This window comes from Sander vitreus, chromosome 3 (genome assembly GCF_031162955.1).
Source record: "Sander vitreus isolate 19-12246 chromosome 3, sanVit1, whole genome shotgun sequence".
NCBI classification, from domain to species: Eukaryota; Metazoa; Chordata; class Actinopteri; order Perciformes; family Percidae; genus Sander; species Sander vitreus.
This window is the reverse complement of record NC_135857.1, coordinates 18,921,144-18,941,648: the sequence shown is the minus strand read 5'-3', so window position 1 is coordinate 18,941,648 and position 20,505 is coordinate 18,921,144. Positions and strand designations below refer to the sequence as shown.

Genomic DNA, 20,505 nt, shown 5'->3' with positions numbered 1-20,505 from the left:
TATTTGGGAGTGATGGGAGCATAAGTTTGTGTAAGAGCGTGCTAGTAATGTAAAGTAGTACATGTATGTTTGAGAGATTGAGAGGTGGAAACGGAGTGATAGAGAAACACATGACAGGCTTACTGTGAGAGAGAGAGAGAGAGAGAGAGAGAGAGGTCTGACACATAAATCCCTGTTGAGACCAGAGTGAAGTAGGTTACAAGCTTTATCGATTTTGATGATGGTAACAGTATGAGTGTGTGCGTGAGTGTCTGTGTCAATGTGTGCAGGGGAAGGACGGTCTGTACCATCTGTCTCCCATTCCTCTCACTGAGACACTAATAACAGGACTTTACACTTCACTCCACCACACTCATCATTGCCTGACTACACACACACACACACACACACACACACACACACACACACACACACACACACACACACACACACACACACACACACACACAAACTGAGATGCAGCAGTCAGGGATTGTGGGACCTCTTCTACTTTCTGTGTACATTTCCCTTTCTTTCTCATTTTCTTTTTGTGCTCTCCTTTTCCGCCATGATTTCCCTTCTTTTCCCTCTATCCTTCTCTCACTCTATTTCTGTCACTTTTTCTCCTTTTCACTTCTTCTTTTTCCTAATCAATTAAAGTAGAGCACCGATCAATGGTATCTTATTAGACTGCATACTGTTGTTGATAACATACTATGTAAAAAGGAGGAAACATCAGAAGAGGTAACAACCTAATTGAGTGAGAAAAGAGAAACACTGGTAAAAAAAGGAGAGAGAGAAATTAATAAAGGGAATCCTATCATATTCTCTGCCAGTGTGTACAACCATTTATTAGCATAAATTCCAGGTCACCCACTTTCTCTGGCAAAGAAACGGGTGGCACAGTGGGGAGACGCTTTCTCTGACATAAATTTGAGCTTTAATGAGTAGTGCAGTAGCAGGCGAGTTACTGCAGTGGGCATGTTTTTGAAAAACAGAAGGGTTCAGGTCTTTAACTGTCATCTTTGCCATCAAAAATGATTGTCTATTAGCGAGAATTCAAAAATGTGTTATAGTTTGCATAAGCCAGTAAATAATGTTAATTGAGGGGGTCGACTTATGTGCTCCTATAAAGGTACTATAATTGTAACTGATCAAACTGTGATGATATGTTCAAAATGTATATTTTTAATATTCAGGTAGTCTATATCCACAACGTTCCAATTCTGGTATTGTTCAGGTGCCGCCAGAAATTCAGCCGGATGTCTTTCATTTCGGCCGGATGTCCAGTACCTTCCTCTTTCTTTGTGTTGTCATTTTAAACTCCGGTCGATTTATGAGGACTGTGGTTGACTGCTCCTCAGATCTCTGCAGGGTAAATCCAGACAGCTAGCTAGACTATCTGTCCAATCAGATCCTCCTTTGCAGCTCTATGGAGGAAGGTCTGGCAATGCGAGACTAATGTTCAGGCAACTTGCTAAAACCTGTTCATCTCATCAAAAGCTTCTTTTTTTTAGATGAGCATTTGCTATAACCTGCTACATGAGCTATATTCATCACTACTAATAAAAGGATGTCAGTTATCTTATCAAGTTTGGCATTCTTTCGCCAGAAATGAGTTTGGCCTGTGTTTTCCATAGACTGTAAAAATAGGTGTTTGTAATTGTACCTGTGTGTGTGTGTGTGTGTGTCTCTCGCTCTCTCTAATTCAGATTGCTTTGTTGGCATGAATGTCAGGAAAACAATATTGCCAAAGCATCAAGAAAAATACAGTTCAATAATAAGATGAGAAAAAAATACATATATACAAGTTTACACTAAGTAAACTATAATATATAAATTTATAAAGACAAACAAACAGAAAAAACAAGAAAATAATAAGAAAAAATAGTGTGTCGATAATTAATTTGTTTAAGGTCAATAAAGAAGCAACAATAGTATATTAATATAAGATCGTTGTGTCAAATGTAAGAAAGGGGAAAAAAACCCATGGAAAACACATGAAGTAGAGGAGTAAATGAGCAGGTAAGAGTGAGCTGTGAGAAGATGAACGACAGATGTTACGTGTTGTTGTGCTGGTTGTCTCTTAGGTTGTGGCACGCACTCACATATCAAGCTGCTTCTACAGCGCTGACACTATTTTCTCCAAGTAGACGTTGCACTTTTGTCTGGTCAGAGAGTGTATCAAAATCTGTGAGTTTACATTTTATTTTCATAAATAACTGTGTTCTACTATCTTTATATGTGCTATTGTAGCAGGAAGTGTCCACCTCTCTCTCTGTAGACAGTAGTCTTCTCCAGGCAGACAGGTCTGCTTGTGTCGGCCAGTCTCTATAGCCAGGCTGTGATCACTGTCTGTACATCGTTAATATCTTTCTCAGTTTCTGACCAGCGCGCTCTCTCGCGACCGAGAGCGCGCTCTCTCTCTCTCTCTCTCTCTCTCTCTCTCTCTCTCTCCCTCTCCCTCTCCCTCTCCCCTGATGACAATATTCATTCCAATCATGTCCATCCATCTATACATCCATGTTCCTCTGCTGTTTGGGTAATTTTAAAACAAGACTAAATTAATTCAATATCCCTTACCCTTTCTGTGGTTTTCCAGGCAACTATGGTGAAAGTGGGATGGAAGCGTTCAAGGACATGGCAGCCAAGGAGGGCATCTGTATTGCCCACTCTGGTAAGCTAATCTGGTCAAGACAACCACAGTAAACTGAGCAATTATTGATCCAAATATTACAGAAAAGTTGTAGTTGAGTAAGAAATTGCATTGGATTTTAGTGTGTGTGCAGTTTGTGTAAGGGTTTGTTAGTATTTTCACACAAACCACAAGCCATTAGCAGCACTTGCATCTAATTACCTTTTTACATGTTGACAAACAAGGACACCATGGTGTCAGCAGTTAAAATGAATTGACCTGCCGTTTCAGTTTCCAGACATCTACTAAACAAGAAACAAAACATATATTTTGTTGTTTTATCACCTTGCAAAGAGCCATTTCACACAGTGGGTGTAAGGTGGTTGACACTTAAGCACAACGAAGTAACAAAAGAAAACCCCAAAAGAAACCCAACACTTCACAACACATGACGCAACAGAGATGCATATCGCACCCGTCACAGGCCATGTTTGTATTTGTCTGACATGTTTTCCCTAGGCAAAATCTGGAGCAATGCTGGAGAGCAGAGCTTTGATCGGCTGCTGGAGAGACTGAGGGGCCACCTGCCCAAGGCCAGGGTGGTGGCTTGTTTCTGTGAAGGCATGACTGTCCGCAACATCCTCATGGCCATGAGACGCCAGGCATTGGTAGGAGAGTTCCTACTCATCGGCAGGTCAGCGGAGCTACAAAATTCACTTCTACTGTGTTATGTTGAGCAGTTGTATATTGTCATACATATACAGTACAGGGTTTCCCCCGGAACATTTTAATATGATTGAGACGTGTCAATGGGTCCTTGATTTCCTCTATTTTTTCTGTGAGTCTTGCTCAATTTATGGAAATTGAATATGATCGGATCAGTAAAAACAGTAATTCAGTTGGAATGAAATCTGTTTTGTAGTGTATTCCATGTTATACAGTATAGCCAGGCAGCTATATTCAAACTGTGTGATCCACTGGGGATTTCACACACTGGATGTTTTGGAGGGCAGATGGAGAGGCAAAGCTGTGGTTCTGCACTTTTCTCTAAAATAACCCTCTTATGAGAGCCATTGATGATTATGAACACAGAGCTATTATTATAAAAAGGAGAGCCCAGCTGGTAAACATCTACTTCAAACTCATTTCAATCAAGTTCTTTTCATAAAATGTGCATCCATGTGGTGATTATCAAACTTCAAGGTAACTTCACTCTAGTCAGTTACACCCCCCCCCCCCCCCCCTCCCAGATAATATTGACTGATTTAGCCATTTGCATCCAAACATTTCCTAACTGACAAAACGTGCAAGTTTTATTTGCTGATTTTGTAACATACTGTTTTTTGTTATTAATTACCATTAAGCAAATGATGGTAAACCTAATAGACCAATCACTGTAATTAGCTGAGCTGAGTTAGGCAGATTCAGACATTTCAGGTCATTAATTCAGTTGAGGTGGCCTGCTTTTGCTACAGAAGGGTGCAGGAAACGCTGTTGTGTACAGTAGTAGCCAGGGCTTGACATTACCACTGGGCAACAAGTAAAGTTTATTCTGTGGCTGGACCATTTCTAGCTCTTGTTTCTAATTTTCAAAGACCATTCAATTTTGAACTGTGTGACTTGTTAATGGAAAACTGTAGATTGTTGCCATGCCTTTGTAAAATGGTGGAGCAGTGGTCATTGTATCAGAAACAGAGAGAAGAATACTGATGTATGTTGTTAAACACCAAAATCGACTGTACATCCAAACCGTACATCAACAGACATCATTACCCTTTATACACTCACAAAAACACACATGCTGTTTTTTGGAGGTGGTTTTCACATTACTGTAAGCTTTGTTCTCACTTAAATAAATTCCTACTACAATTCACTTGCAAAAATAACCATCAATCCAAATGGTTCCTACCCTCACCTATGGTCATGAAGGCTGGGTCATGACCGAAAGAACAAGATCCAGGGTACAAGCGGCCAAAATGGGTTTCCTCAGGAGGGTAGCTGGCGTCTCCCTTAGAGATAGGGTGAGAAGCTCAGTTATCCGTGAGGAGCTCGGAGTAGACCCGCTGCTCCTTCGCGTCGAAAGGAGCCAGTTGAGGTGGTTCGGGCATCTGGTAAGGATGCCCCCTGGGCGCCTCCCTAGGGAGGCGTTCCAGGCACGTCCAGCTGGGAGGAGGCCTCGGGGGAGACCCAGGACTAGGTGGAGGGATTATATCTCCAACCTGGCCTGGGAACGCCTCGGGATCCCCCAGTCGGAGCTGGTTAATGTGGCCCGGGAAAGGGAAGTTTGGGGTCCCCTGCTGGAGCTGCTACCCCCGCGACCCGACCCCGGATAAGCGGACGAAGATGGATGGATGGATGGAATCCAAATGGGCTGTTTGTGTGTGTGATTTTTAGCAACTATCCTAGCCAATATGCAGAGAACAAAATACTTTGAATATATTATAACCTTTATAACATTATAATTTAATTACCATTAAAATGCCACAAATGTAATCCTACTGTAATTCTACTCTTCCCGCAGTGATCTGTGCTGTGTAACTAAATCGTAGCCAGCATCATTTTTTTTTTTGTCATCGCCACCATGATGCTCATTATCATCACGCTCATCCTACTCATCATCTTCCATCTACTACGTCATCATCGTTGTCATCCTGCTGAGAGTGAGGTAAAGTATTAAACCATGCTAAACATTTATACAAGCTTTATATGGGTTTGCCTTGCTATTATATTATAGAAGAATGTGGAAGGAGAGAGCAAAAGATCATAAAACCAAGATACGTCTCCTGTCCTCATGGAATCAAAGGGATGGATCAGCTAAAGTCATAGCTTTGATAACCTGTCATGGGTTAAGTTGTGACTATTTACAATACAGAGGGTTTGATCTGTTTTGAATGGTGGCTCAAAGCTACGAAACTGAGGAGAAGCCCACACCAGTGCTCTCTCATATTTACAGTTCATTTTGTTTGTACGCTCCCTGGCGTTTCAAAAAATACTGCAATGAACATTGTGTTGAGCATAAACGCCTCTGTTAGGGATGTAGCGATTACCGGTGTAACGGTAAACCACGGTAAAAATGTTGAAGGTAACAAAGTTTTCATTTAAAATATCATTATTATCACGGTGGATTACCACGGTGTGGAAACCGTGTGTTCCCAGCTTCATCCGAGTCTCCTGAAGTTGCCGCGCGGCGCATTGCGTAGCCTACAGTGCGTTTCTTAAAGTTGAAATCATGGCGGAAGGAGGAGATGACAGCGCTCAGGACATTTATCAGCCTTGTAAAAAAAGGCCATAGTAACACTTGCTCTCTCTCCTGAGATGATTGACCAATCATTGATGAGATTCATTGCTTTGATCTCCTGCCAATCACTCGCGCTCAGACAGGAGAAGGGGACAAAACAGCAGCTGTAAATGGACTTTTTTCTTTATCATTCCACAGAACGTAAGTTAAAACTATTCTGTAGCTTGCTAAACTGTCACGGGTTTTACTGCCTCGTTATATGTAAACGTTTAAGCTACATTTATTCATATTTCAATAAGTGTACTGCTACAATGTGGATTAAGTTTTGCCTGTGTTACGACATGACATTTATTTGGAGAGAGAGAGATATATTATCGCCTTGATACTATTGCTGTTGCTGTGTTTCTTATTGCATAGCTGATAGATGTGCAGATTGTTGAATATTACCTGTGCAGCCACATGTTGATATTCAGCTTGTGTTAGGGCAATTTGCTAGCAAGGTGCAATCGCCAGTAAACAGACTAGCGCTGTGGAGTCACGTGCTTAGCTATTAAAGGTGTATTACAATGTTTGCTCCGTTATGGATATGTGTGCTGTAATAGATGTGGCTTATTCTCAGTTTGTGTTACTGAGCAATATGTTACATTTATGTTAATTATTACAGCGAAATGAATGTAATTCTTAGTATTGTTACTTGTTATATGCTGGTGGCTGTAACATTTAGTTTTGGTAAATAATGTTCATAGTAAGTCAGATGCTTATTGATGTGCATTATTTGTTTACATTTCAGAACGACATCCAACTTCACATGTAATGTCAAATACAGCTTCATAGTTAACTTCATGTTGGAGTTGTAAATAAATCTTCCTGGATCTCAAAGTCAGACATCTCTGGTTCAAGTTCTTACCGGACACCCTACAGAGTGCCAGTGTTTCAGTAGCCAGTTTTCAATGGTTTGTACAAGCCTATTGCCTATATTCTTGTAATATAATAAACACTGTTACACTTTTTGAAACTATTTCAGCTTGTGTAGGCCTATCCGTGCTTTCTGAACATATTGAACACACTTTTAAAAATACCGCGATAATACCGAAAACCGTGATAAGTCACTATAACTGTCAGGTTAAATTTTCATACCGTTACATCCCTAGCCTCTGTACATGCTCGTAGCTCACACACCATCTGTGGAAGCTTGCGCCACGGTGTCACGCGTGAGTATAACCAAGGCTTAAAGGAGACCTATTATATACTGTTTTCAGATTCATACTTGTATTTTGTGATTCTACTAGAACATGTTTTCATGCTTTAATGTTCAAGAACACTTTATTTTTTCCAATACAGCCCATGGCTGCTGCACCTGTATTCACCCTCTGTTTGAGCGCCTGTCTCTTTAAGCCCCCCTCCCAAAAAAGCCCAGTCTGCTCTGATTGGCCAGTGCGCTTCCGCATGTTCGCGAGTCTCTGGAATCACCGCTGTTGTTGCACTCCAAGCCTGAGACTGACTGCAACGAAGCAGGACTTTGTAACATGAAAAATCACCAATAAAGGCTTCTAAACCAAAAACTACCCAACCGGATATATTTCGTTTAATTAATTTCGGAGAAATTAACATTAGCAGCCAAGGTTGCAGGTTTCCCTGGCGTTAGCATGCAGTTACTTGTAGTTAGTAGTGGATTGTAATGGAAAAAGCAGCACTTTCTACCGTCAAAAATCACAGATAAAAGCTTCTGAACTAAATACTACCCAACCATATATGTTGCAGCAGTAACATGACCCAAAATTTGTGGAGAAATTAACAACAATGGCAGCCAAGATTACAGCTTTCCCTGATGTAGCATGTAGCTAGTCCTATGTAAACAAAGCAATAGCCTAAAAACTGCAGTAAACTACCTGGACCACCTGGCTCTGTGTTACGTGAAACAGAGCCGAGAGTAGAACATTTTTTCAAAGCGGAGCATTCAGAACATTGGGAAAAATTAGGTTTTTGCTCGCAGGGATTTCTCTGAAATATGTTTACCTCATTATCTGAAGCTCTGGCCACATTTAACATGTAAAATCTGACGTTGTAACATATAGATATGACAGAAAATATGGAAAAGCATAATAGGTTCCTTCAATTCCTCCCCAGTAAAATTAGCAATGGCAACTACTGGGAGTCACAGGGAATTGGACACTCCCAATTAGGAAGAAAAAAGGATAATAGAATAGAATAATAGATACAAAAGAAAGATGAATAAGATGAAAAGACCAATTATGATACATTGGCTCTGAAATTTGGCAATGTGCAGTTTATTCCATGTTAACAAAAAAAAAAAATTAAATTAATCAATGGATTCCAGCAGTTTCCTTAAATTATACAACCCCATCTTGATTAGAGGTGTGAATCTTCACTGATCTCCTGATTCGATTACGATTATCAGGTCTTCGATTCGATATCATGATGCATCAAAAACATTTTTCTATTAAAGCCATATAATATATTTGACTTGACAAACTTGCATTGTCAAGTGCAATGCCCAAGTGCAATAAGTAACTTTAGACTGGAATGATGAAGTGTTTGGGTTCATTTCTTTAAGGTAGCTACCACGAAGGTTTACCTATTTTGGATTAGTCATATACCACCCTACTTTTAACCAGCAAATATATTGTGCTGTATTGGAATAACTGACCCCAGACAACACGCACGCACGCACACACACACACACACACACACACACACACACACACACACACACACACACACACACACGTGCCAAGAGGAAAAAAAAAAAAGAGTTGCGGGCCTGATGGTAGCTTGTGTGGACGTGCAGGACGTTATCTTCAGTGAAGCAAACACACAGAAATCCAACTTACAGTTAGCTGTTAGGGGTTATTTATTTCAGGGGCCACCGGAGGAGTTTTGGGAGCTTTAGTCGATATAGACCTGACCCTCCCTTCATTAGCAATACATTTTGGATGACCCTCCAAAATGATATGGAAAAAAGGGATGACCCTCCCCAACTATTTATTGATGCTTTCTGTACTGGTTTGCACTTGGCAAAGACATACAGATAGCCATTGTTTTTTTTTTTACAGCCATGACTTACGTGACTAAACCTTAAAAAGCATATAGGTAAAGCTGCCAAAGCTGAACATTATCCAAAACTGCATTTCTCAGACGAGCGTCAATTTGGGAGCTTGCATGCTACCACTCCTTCCTTCTCAAATACATGCATGCATATGTATGTGTCTATCTATCCTATCTATCCTATCTATCCTATCTATCTATCTATCTATCTATCTCTATATATATATATATAATATATCAATCAATCACCGGATCACCGGGACCGAAAGGATATTTGAGTCGGGTATGGCTTCTGCCTGGAGACCTCCCGTCTCATGCCCTCCCGGCTTGGTTCAGTCCGCAAGCTTTGACTTTTCAAAATAAAAGCTTGCGTCTGGTCCGTTATGTTTTCGTAAGGTGTTTTGGATGTTTTTGAACTAAACAGTACGGCAATCATGCTAATGAATAACATTATTTTTTCATCAGATGTCTTAGTTACAACACGATGGAGCTAGCAAAGCACTTTTGTGTTTAAATGTGTGAGCGGGATTTATTCAGTTTGGGAAATCCCACAGTCTCTAAAGCTACAGTTAAAATTGTCTGGCTGACTAAATAGGGAGGGACCCATCTGCTAGCGATAGGGGCAGAGACTGAGAGAGCTACATTGAATTACATGGATAAATATGCACCAAACAAGCCACTTTGAAATGTTGCTGTTCTCACGAATACAAAAGTTGGGTGACCCTCCCCCCTAGACTAATAAGAATTGGATGACCCGCCCCTCAACAAAGAATAAAAAGACATGACCCTCCCCTATTTTCCTCTGGTGGTCCATTCCATAAATACGGAACGGTCCCTTAGTCCAAGAAACACAGCTCAAACACGAAAACGAAAACCAGTCACCAGCTACGGCAAAGTCCTCTTCAGCAGGGAAACACGCTGTCGTCCTCTCCGGTCCAAAATCAGCGTCCTCCGAATCAGCAACTCTCCGCCCTTAGTTCCAACTTTAGCTAGTCCGTTAGCTCCAACTTTAGCTAGTCCGTTAGCGCCAACTTTAGCCAGGCACACTTAGCACAACGTTTGTTCTAAACCACTGCTGTGAAAAGTGCCTTTAGTGTAGCTCCACCTCTTCAGCTTCGTCATTCCACTTAGATCTTCTCCAAGCTAACTATTCTAGTGTCTCTCGATGTTTCTCAGTGTTTTCTTTCCTCTTCTCGATTTGCGATTCTCTCCACTCTCCCATGTCTCTGCTCAGCCGTTTTGCATGTGTGTGTGTCTGTGTTTGTTTGTTTGTGTGTCTGTCTGTCTGTGTGGATGTCTGCCTGTCTCTGTGTGTGTGTGTGTGTGTGTGTGTGAGAAACGGGTTAGGCTACTGAGAATGTTATTTTTTTATTTGAATGTTTATGCTGTGGCCGGAAAATTAACGAGCGACGTCATTGCGTTATAATCGATTATGGTCGGCCACTGCATCGATGCAGCATCGTCCATGTCCACATCACGATGCATTGATTATTTGATTAATTTCAACACCTAATCTTGATACGAGTTGAACAGTCCTCCTAATTTAAAACTGAATGGCCACTTTATTTGATCTAAGTGATCAAGAGATCACACCATTTGGCTTTCCAAGACAATTGTTTTCTAATGCTGAATATAGACCCTAATGACTTGTTAAAATTGATATTTTTGCAGTATATCTTGTAGTCCTCTGTCTCTGGCCAGTCTGTCTTGATTAGGTCGGTTAATTAAATATCAGCCTTCGTTAGCATCAGAATCAAAACGGACTGTAGTTGTAAATTGGAGATGGTCACGGGTGGCTGCCCTGCTCAATAGAGGTCTGTGGAAGGAACTTCTGATTATCTCAGTTGGGCAGAACACCAAGATAATTATATTACCACAAGGGCACACAGAAGATTATTTAGATAAGTATGGTCATTAATAGAATAGACTACTACAAGATCTTCAGATTGCATTTGCAGATTTGCATTAGAGATGGGCAGCGTGCTTGGTTTGATTTGATTCTCACTGAAACCTGTCTGTCTGTAGTACCGCCTCTAACATTGCCTGGATGTGATGTGTGATATGGATCTTGTGGCTTTTTTTCATCACTGTGTGATGAATACTCAGATGGTTAGTGAATTTCTTTGAGCTTGATACATCCTCCACCCTCTCATAGTGAACTCAGAAACAGTTATACTGTACCCCTTTTTAAAATTACGCACTGACAAAACACAATCCACTTCTACTGTTGGTCTGAATGGGACCTCTCTGACACGGCTTTAGTACCCTGCTCCTGATAAGTGTAAAGATAAGTATCATTGTTGTAGACTTTGGTAGCAACTTCGTTCCTTCCTTAAACTCTTTCTTCTAAATCTAAGTCGTGCCACTTCAAGGTTACGCTCCTCCTACATGACAAAGGATCTGCACTGCATTTGCCATTTTTAAATTTCGATATAAACATTACAGTGACATTGCACATTTGATGAACTGATCACTTTAACATGTTTTTTCAGTAAATGTATTTTTACAGGCTTTGTGTACTGGGATAATAACATTAACGTAATTAACATTAGCATAATATAAACCTAAGGTTATTTAGTGCAGTGAAGGCTTTAGGGTGACATCAGGAATACTGCCATTGCTGAATATTTACATTAAATTGCTCTTAACATTTTTTCAATTTTAAAAAGCTTCAACAGGCTCAGTTTCACTGTTTCTGGTTTTAGATGTTTGATGTTCTTCTAGAAATAATCCTAAAAACCCATGTTAACACACACACACACACACACACACACACACACACACACACACACACACACACACACACACACACACACATTTTGATTTGTATTGATATCTTCTGTCCTATAATTCCTCATGGTGCCAGCAGGCTGCAGACCAATTAATGAATAGCTGGGCAGAGATAAATATCTAGCCACATGGGACACACACACACACACACACACACACACACACACACACACACACACACACACACACACACTCTTACACATCTACACGTACACACTCTTACGAGCACAAATTCACATGTCATTAGTTTTTTTCCATAAAACCCACCCTGCGAAATACATATTGTATTGAACACACATTTCCTTTGATAATGCATCTTTGACACGGCCCTGTAGCAAATATGGGCAAATGCTGTTTGAATTATTGTTTGTCTAAAACAGCTTCACAAATCTTCTAAATGACATATTACAGAAAGTTTGCAGTATGTGTATGTGTGTGTGTATGTTTATACACTGTACCAGACCAATCTACAGATGTGTTAGTTTATGGACTGAATGTATAGATGTATGGTTTATTGGGTAAGGCAGGCAGCAGGAGTTTAAGATGGTATTTAAGCACATGCTCACCCAAAATGCACTGAAGCACTGTCCCTCCTCGCAATAAATTTCCATCCAGACCATGCAGGGCAGCCAGTGATAATAGCTAAGACTTATCATAGGGTTGACTACACAGCAACAACATCTCTGTATTTTATGGTCAGTCATTTCAGTTTGAAATATGTTTCCCTCTCAAGCACTGTCTGCCTTTTACCTGTTACTGTGTGTCCACTCCATCAGTGCCATTTATAAATGGCTGTATTTTCTTATTTGCAGCTGTTTTGCAGCAACAGATTTCAGGGAAATACTATCTGTGCTGTGCATGTCCTCAATGAGACCTAAGTTGATTAAAAACAGCAAAAACATTGTTTAAAAGTACAAATACAAATTATATAACCACATCATAGGTTAAAACCAATGTATATAAGTTTGCAATCTTACAGTTCAAGCAGTGTAGTTGCATTTCCATGGCAGCCAATATGTAACCACAGGCAGATAGTTGTACTGTGCTGAAGATATGGACCATACTGTTGAATGAATTAAAGGAGAATAGTTTGGATCAAAAGTCAAAAAGCAGACTATCTCTGGAGATCACACAGCACAAGTATGCAGCCCTTCTGTCTGCTGTTGCCATGGAAATATCCTCTGCCATATTTGGATGAATCCAGCCTAGCAGTTGGGGTGATATGTGGCGCATGCGCATGCATGGCTATGTGCATGCGTGGGTGCAACTATATTAATACTATGTGTGTGTGTGTGTGTGTGTGTTACTGTCAGGAAATGTGTACTGTAGTTTTTTTTTATAACTATAACAGTCATAAGGAAAGTGACAATAACTACATTCAGCACTGTTAGAAGAGGGGCTTATTTATAATGCCAATGGCCATTTCAGTGAAATTCAGATCAGAGCCTGAACATTTCTGTGCTCATATTCTACGACCCCACTGTCCTCATCTTCCATGCCTCTCTTGTTTTGTCACATTTCTCTCATCTTTTTCTCTCATTTGTGACTTTATCTCATCATCTCTCACGCACGCGTTTTTGTCAGAATGTGATATATGCGAACTGAGACCCTAAACTGATCGTTTAGCAGATGTCAGACCCCTGGAGTTTCCCACTACACAACACAGCTGTCTGTTAAGGTCACACTTCCTTGTGGTTTTTAAATGTTACATTAATCTTGATCGCTATAAATATGCGAGTACTTTCGATGAGAAAAACCCGACCTGAATCGGTCCTAGCAAACTGGAGTTGCTGCAGCTAATGGCTGAACATACTTATCACGGACGGCAGCTAGCAGCTAGCAGGGCGAGCTAGCTACCAGCAGGATAGAGACAGGGTAGGTGAATTTAAACAATGTCTGAGTTGAAGACGCATCTTGTTGTCACGTAAGGGACATGTTCATGTTGCATAGACATTTTACTTGCATTTTGTGTCTGTTAAGAGGCACAAAGGCACTCTAAAACTTGCCCCGACAACTGCCGTTTTAGCTCAGTGGAAGCTTGTAGACGTAGCTGCAGCTACTCCGTGTTGACCGCACCAATTCAGCTCATTTTTTTTCTTTCTATCGACTGTACTTGCATATTTATAGCGATCAAGATTAACGTAAAAAATGGCCGGAATTCTCCTTTAAATGGCATCTTATGGCAAAACATCGGAGATGTCTCAAAGCTGCCTTAAAATTGATCTTCAGTGGATTGTACACTTGCATGTTAGTGAGAGCAGATCAAAGACATGGTGAGGGCAGAGCAGGCAAACCGAGCGAGGAGGGGGAAGGAAAGATGCAGAAAGGCGAGGAATGGGAAGGAAGGGAGAAGATGATTGAAGAGAAGAGAGATTAGCAGTTTAGAGCAGAGAAGACTGTGTTTGTGTGTGTGTGTGTGTGTGTGTGTGTGTGTGTGTGTGTGTGTGTCCTTCAAAAATATGGCAAATAAAAGATTTTGTGTCCGACATAAAAAAGCAACTTGCTCACAGTAGGAGTATAATTTATGCATTGCCGCTGGGTTTGGGATGTATGCAAACACATTTACACAGGCACACATTAACATACAGAGGTGCTGATACACACACTCACACATACTGTACATGCACACACAAACAAGGTCTGTTCCAGTCTGTTGTGTATTGAGTCTTGAGCTGTGTAATGATTGCTAGTATCATGTTAACTTACCCTTGATTAAAACAAGAGCTGCTTCGTTTCATTTAATCTGTGAAATTATGGATAATGAATTCTTTTCATAGCTTTGCAATAAAAGACTGCTGTTAATTAAACACAAGGGAATATGTTTGAAAGAGTGATGGATGGAGACAGGCGATAAAGAGACATTTGTTTTTCATGTGTATCAGTACATGTGTGTGTGAATTTGTGTGTGATTATACATTGTCAGTGTTTATTAGTTTGTGCATCTTACTGTAGATATACAATGTGCGACACTGCATGCATGCAGGTGTGTGTCTGTTCCCGTTCATGTGGGTAAACATTGCAAATGTGTTTAAACTGGGTTTTAACACGTAACATTGGAAATCTGTGCTAATAACTCAGATCTTATTTCTAGTTCCCAATAGTCTAAACCGGGGCATCTAGCTTTGGGACTGAACAAATCTTTGTCTTTTTATCTGGGAATGTTTGGATTTTTGGATGCATAATCACTAATCCACCCCACACTTACCTTTCCCTAAAAAAGATGTATATGAGCCTATGTCCATCTGTCTTTCAAATGTGAAAACTTTGGCGAATTCTCAGATTCCACTGGTCTGATTTTGCACAAAATACTGATGGCTGATCAATAGTCGTCCAAATTCCTGATGTCATGTCTGGGATGGCCTCTATTTCACTAGCTTCTGTAGCTCAATACAATCTCTCATATGACTTTGTTAGCGTACAGAAAGCGGGTGCTTACATCAGTCTCTTCTTTTTCCAATTTTGTAGCTATAATCTTTGCTGTCCAGTATTTGCTGTCCCTTGTCCTGCTGTTATTACAGATGTGTAAACTAGCCGCGACCCCTTGACTCTGACCTAATTTGTCTGTTGAGCTGTGATATTTATGATGGTCTAGGGCTTATAGGAAATGGTGTTTGTTGACGAAATATTAGATAAACAGTGATATTTTTATTTTTTAGAATAATAAATCTAGATGAAGTGAACCACAGACATACTGTTGAGTATGGCCCTTTTCCAAGGCCTGATTTTTAGTTATTTGTGTTTCTAGTTCAGTGCGTGCCGGTTTAGAAAGGGCCGATTGCTTGTTTCCCAGTATTTTTTCCCCACAACTTTATCTAATGGCTCGGCTGCGGCTCATCCAGAGATTCTTGTTTTTGTCATTAATATTGACATTCTTCTGTTGTACAACATCAAGCCATATTTCTCAGAATTCGACAAAGGAAGGAATTCCTGAGGCAAAGTTCCTTTGATCTCTTTCTTACTTGGTGTCAAAAGTGTCAACCACATATCAAATAAACCTGCAGGTTTATGTCTTCACATTTTAAACCCCAATGAAAATCTACCTTGACTTTCTTTTTCCGTTGTCAGCTTGGGTGAAGTCCTTTTAAGACAGCCGATCAAAAGGCTGCTGAACTGAAACTATCTAATATCAAAGAATTCTTTATTCAACTCGCAGGCTTTTCCGTCTCTTTCTCAGTCTCTCCGTCAGTATCTGTCTCTATCTTTTGCCCCTATGTCTCCTTCTCTTTCTTCGGCTGCTCCTGTCTTGTTTACACTTTACTTCTCTCTCTTCCTGCGTATTTTTTCCCTCGACCAGAATGGAAATCACGAAAGCATTATTTCCTTTATGGTCTCTATGTTTTAACTTGTCTGCTCATGAATGTTTATTAGATATATCCAGGACAACAGCTGTCCTGTTGCTAGACTGGCTTTGAGTGCAGGCATATTTACACTAGACAGCTTCTTTCATCTTTCATCTTTAGGCCATCAGGATGAGAGCCTGCAGAGTGGCTTAAAAACACTGGGGTAAATAATTCTTTAATTTGAAGTACAGTACTGATGTATTCACTAGATACATGAATAGAATACAAATGACAAAAAAACTAAAACAAGAAAAACTTTGTTTGTGTCTGATGGTGTAGCATTGGTGTAGTGTTTTTATGTGTATATATGGTTGGACCAGGAATTAACACTTCGGTAGCACCTGCTATTATATACAGTATTTTCCAATCTCACGCAATAGTGATGAACTGCTGTTATTGTATCCATTCCCTCTAGGTCAGTGCCTGCAGCAGGATTTTAGCTGTGCATTATTTTTAATGGGATGTTGAAGCCACTGAAATAGCATTACATCACACAGCACCACTAACTTGTGGTGAATCTAATGCTGCATTGGCCGTGTGCCAGTGGGCCAATTGGGTGTAGGTTATTTTTTTTATAGTTTTTATTTTTTAGGTTCTTACTCTTTTATTATTTTTCGCCTGTCTTCCCACTCATTAATTAAACAGCTAGAATCATGATTACGTTTATGCCAAATATAACTAATTTTAAATTCAAATCATGTATTTTACAACACTTGATGTTTTTATGGAGGAACATTGAGTGGTCACACTGTTAGGTGTAGTTTTTCCTTGTGGTTTGGAGGGTTTGGTAAGGCCACAGCTTAAAGAACATCTTTACCATTCCACAGAAGTGACATTTCAATGGTGGTGCTTACGTGGTTTAATGTACAGTATTTCTGGTTGAAACAGCATATTTAAGGAATAAAGAAGTTCCTTTCTGGATGCTGTACATCCCCATCATCTTTTTTCTTTCTGTTCCCACTGAAAGAGACAGGCTGATTATAGTAATGACTGTTAGTGGGCCCTCTGCTTAGGGAGGAGGATTCAAAAACAAAAGAAGAATACACAAGAATTTCTAATGGTATTCCGACTCGGTCTCTTTGCAGGGAATTAAGAGGTTTTCCATATGTAGGGCAGACCTCACACACACACGGTCAGCCAACATAATGTAGACACACAAACACACTTTGACACGAACACTCACACATACACAACTATACACATAAACACACCTGTATTCAGTTGGCTTACCAACATGTGCAACATGCAAAAAATGCATGTGCGCATGTACACACACACACTTAGGCATGGGCTGACACACAACACACCTACAAACACATATTCATCCTTTTATTGCTCTCCCAGGGAATGGCCTTATCCTCTTACAGCATGCCGACGGGAAAAGTGCTGGGAATTAGAGAGGTTAGGAGAGGAAGACAGGCAGACATAAGAGACAGAGAGACAGTGATATTAGGGAAGAGAGGTAGACAGAAGGTTAACCAGAGTAAATATATATCTGTCCTTGTCTGGATTTGTGTGTTAATGAATATGTGTTGGTACACATTGTTTGCACGGTTAGTCTGTTGTAAGCTCTCATTTCGGCATTATGTACACTGTGGGACACACACACACACACACACACACACACACACACACACACACACACACACACACACACACACACACACACCAAAACTAATCCTTTTTATAGTCGTCGTTATAGTAATCCCCACAGGAATCTAAATGGTTCCCCCTTTTGTTTTATATGCTAAATGTTTGAACATTCATTTAACTGTACTTTTTCTTACGCTGGTATGGAGTTGACATAAAGTAATGACAACATAGATTTCATCAGGACACAAATAACCTCCAACTCTGTCCATTTCCAGACTTGACTTCCTCTGTCTGCCTAATTTATTTCCATCGGCAGCACCTCATTCTAGCTTCTTCGATATACACTTGCTTGTCATCCATCAGACATTTGAAAGTTTGAAAGGCTGGACTGGAAATTAATTGGCCCCTTAATTTAGCTCTGACTCTGTACCAGGCAAAGGTAATTAAGAGAAATATCAACTGTGATGCCTCTGAGAATATGGACAACTTTAAGCTGCTGAGTGTTTTGTCAGACACCATATTTTATTTTTTGCTTTTGTGTAAATGGCACAGAAAAATGGGAACAATTGAAGAAATGGGATTACATGACACAGGCAGAGAGAAACACTGCAACTGATCCTCAGTATTTCATTTACTGTTATACTTTGTCTTTAGTTTTTAAGAATTATGCTCTTCTGCTAGGTAACACAGAGGCTTCTATCCATTCATCGCATTAGGCAGTTTGTTCAGTTGCCTAATATGTTAATGGTTTACAGCAAGAAATGGGTCATCAAATTAAATGAAATATTAACTGAAAATGGGTTGCCTTGGCTGACTCTCACAAATATATTGAGGAAATTGACTGACTTACACTGGCTTCTGACAATTCATTGTTCAGTTCCAAAGGACAGAGAAATACAGAGAAAAATTGTGGATGTTTTTGGCAGAACAAGCATGTAGGCATTCAGGAAGCTTAGTCATTATAGTTTCTCCCCATACAGTACACATATATACAAAACATCCAGTATTGTGTTGTACCAAAGTAGCTTGTTCAAAAAGTATAAGATCTGTGTGAAATCAGCCACAATCATATTAACCCAAAGACACATTGTTGGATCATATACAAAGCAAACTAAACACATAAGTGTACCTTTTACAACAGATATGGTTCAAAAAGGTTGTATAGGCTCCTAGACTGCCACGCAATTAAGCTGTCTTTTTTTGTACTTTAAACATAATGATGGTCTTTCTAGCCAAAAGCTCCTTGGCCTTTTAGGTCATAAGCAAGCAATGACGATATCATTTTATTTGGTCTCTACTCTGCAATTGTAGAGTGGCTCAACATTGATTTACCAATGAGACAATACCTTAAATACAAGAAAGAAGAGGGGGAGGTGAAACAGAGGTCCATGCCCTGCCAATTCAAATCCTGTAGGGAACGTTGTTGGCTAACTAAATCAATGAGCTTTCAGTGACTGTATCCTTGGATTGGGAGTTTGATTGCCCTATCAGAAAATTAACTGACTGGCGGTACTACTGCTGCTAAAGTATCTAAATTACTTATCTTTCTATTTAGGAAGTTGACAGTTTACACTCTTTATTGAAGACAATACTTAACATGTAGGACTCATGACTAATGAGCTATTACTTTATAATCAACAATTACGCCTTTGTTGGGTGACTATGACACTTAAGACAATGTGATTGGCTTTGATATGTAATTATCTATAACACCAGCAAGCTTTTGACAGACTGCAATCTGCAGGTAGTGGCCAGGTTTACAGTAGCATCAGCCCAAGCAAGTACCAGATTACGCCGTGAAGGTTCACTTTTGATTACCTTTGCAACCGTTTTATACTAATGACATAGATACTAAGGTTAGAACTTTAAGACTGCAGATGTCCTCTCAATTCTGTGCAGGCCAATACATCTATGTTTTTAATTATTCTTATTTAACTAGCTATTCAACATCAAAATTTTGTTTCAACTTGCGAGCTGAATTAAAATAGACCTATTTTCCATTTGCTAGGCAGATGAAATAAAACTACACAAACTACAGTACTCAAATCAAAATCACAATCATAATAATTGTAAACAAGTGTGACAAATGTCTTTCTGCAACTCCCGATGTGCATAAGCCTCTGCCGACTTTGCTGCGCTGTTTTTAATGCGGTTCTGCAGGGAGGAGCCTCTCTCTGCTGGCACACTGGAGATGGGAAATTACCCAGGCTACCTTGGCCAGTTTGACCCACTCTGGATAGATTTCACCGTAATCCATAATAAGCACCTCGCAGGCTGTTGAGAAAGTCAAGCATCTCTAACCGCGGAGAGCTGTCATCATAGGGATGGTATCTCGATGTGCGTTTGTGACATTGAGAGTGCTGTAGCTGGTGCTGACTACGTCCTCTCTGGCAATTTATTAGTTTAATTTTTGTTAGACCGTCCACTGCTTGGTTTTATAAAGTAATTTGTAATCGTTTTTATTGTAATCGTTTCGCCATGGCTTGGGCTTCGACTTTCCCGCTTACTTGTCACCGTTTGTAGTTTGTAAATCTACGGTAGACCTAGTCTACTCCTGCATTCAATCAGAGCAAGAATGCGACATGTAGTATTTTCCTTTATCGCATACTCGCAGTCTACAGTCATTTTTTAAAATAAAAAAACCAACATGATTGTTCATTGTTTTAATAGAACGTAAGATATGAAAATCAATGTAGCCTATTTGAACACAATTGAAATTGTGCAGAGAGAATTATTTCCACCGGTAACTCTGACTGGAGACAATTCAAATTTTCGGTTCTCATCATTTTTTTTTCGGTCAATGACCGGTAATTACTGGACAACGGAAACTCAATGCACACACCAAACCCTGTCACCCATTTGTC

At 40.0% G+C, this 20,505-nt stretch overlaps 1 protein-coding gene across 1 annotated transcript in view; it reads left to right on the top strand.

The window, feature by feature from the left end:
• Positions 1 to 20,505, top strand: part of grm5b (glutamate receptor, metabotropic 5b) — a 64,376-nt gene that overhangs the window by 6,877 nt on the left and 36,994 nt on the right. Inside the window, exons 4-5 of the mRNA XM_078244025.1 lie at positions 2,582 to 2,656; positions 3,134 to 3,308. Of these exons, the coding sequence (XP_078100151.1) occupies positions 2,582 to 2,656; positions 3,134 to 3,308 (250 nt within the window). The remainder of the gene's footprint in view (positions 1 to 2,581; positions 2,657 to 3,133; positions 3,309 to 20,505) is intronic.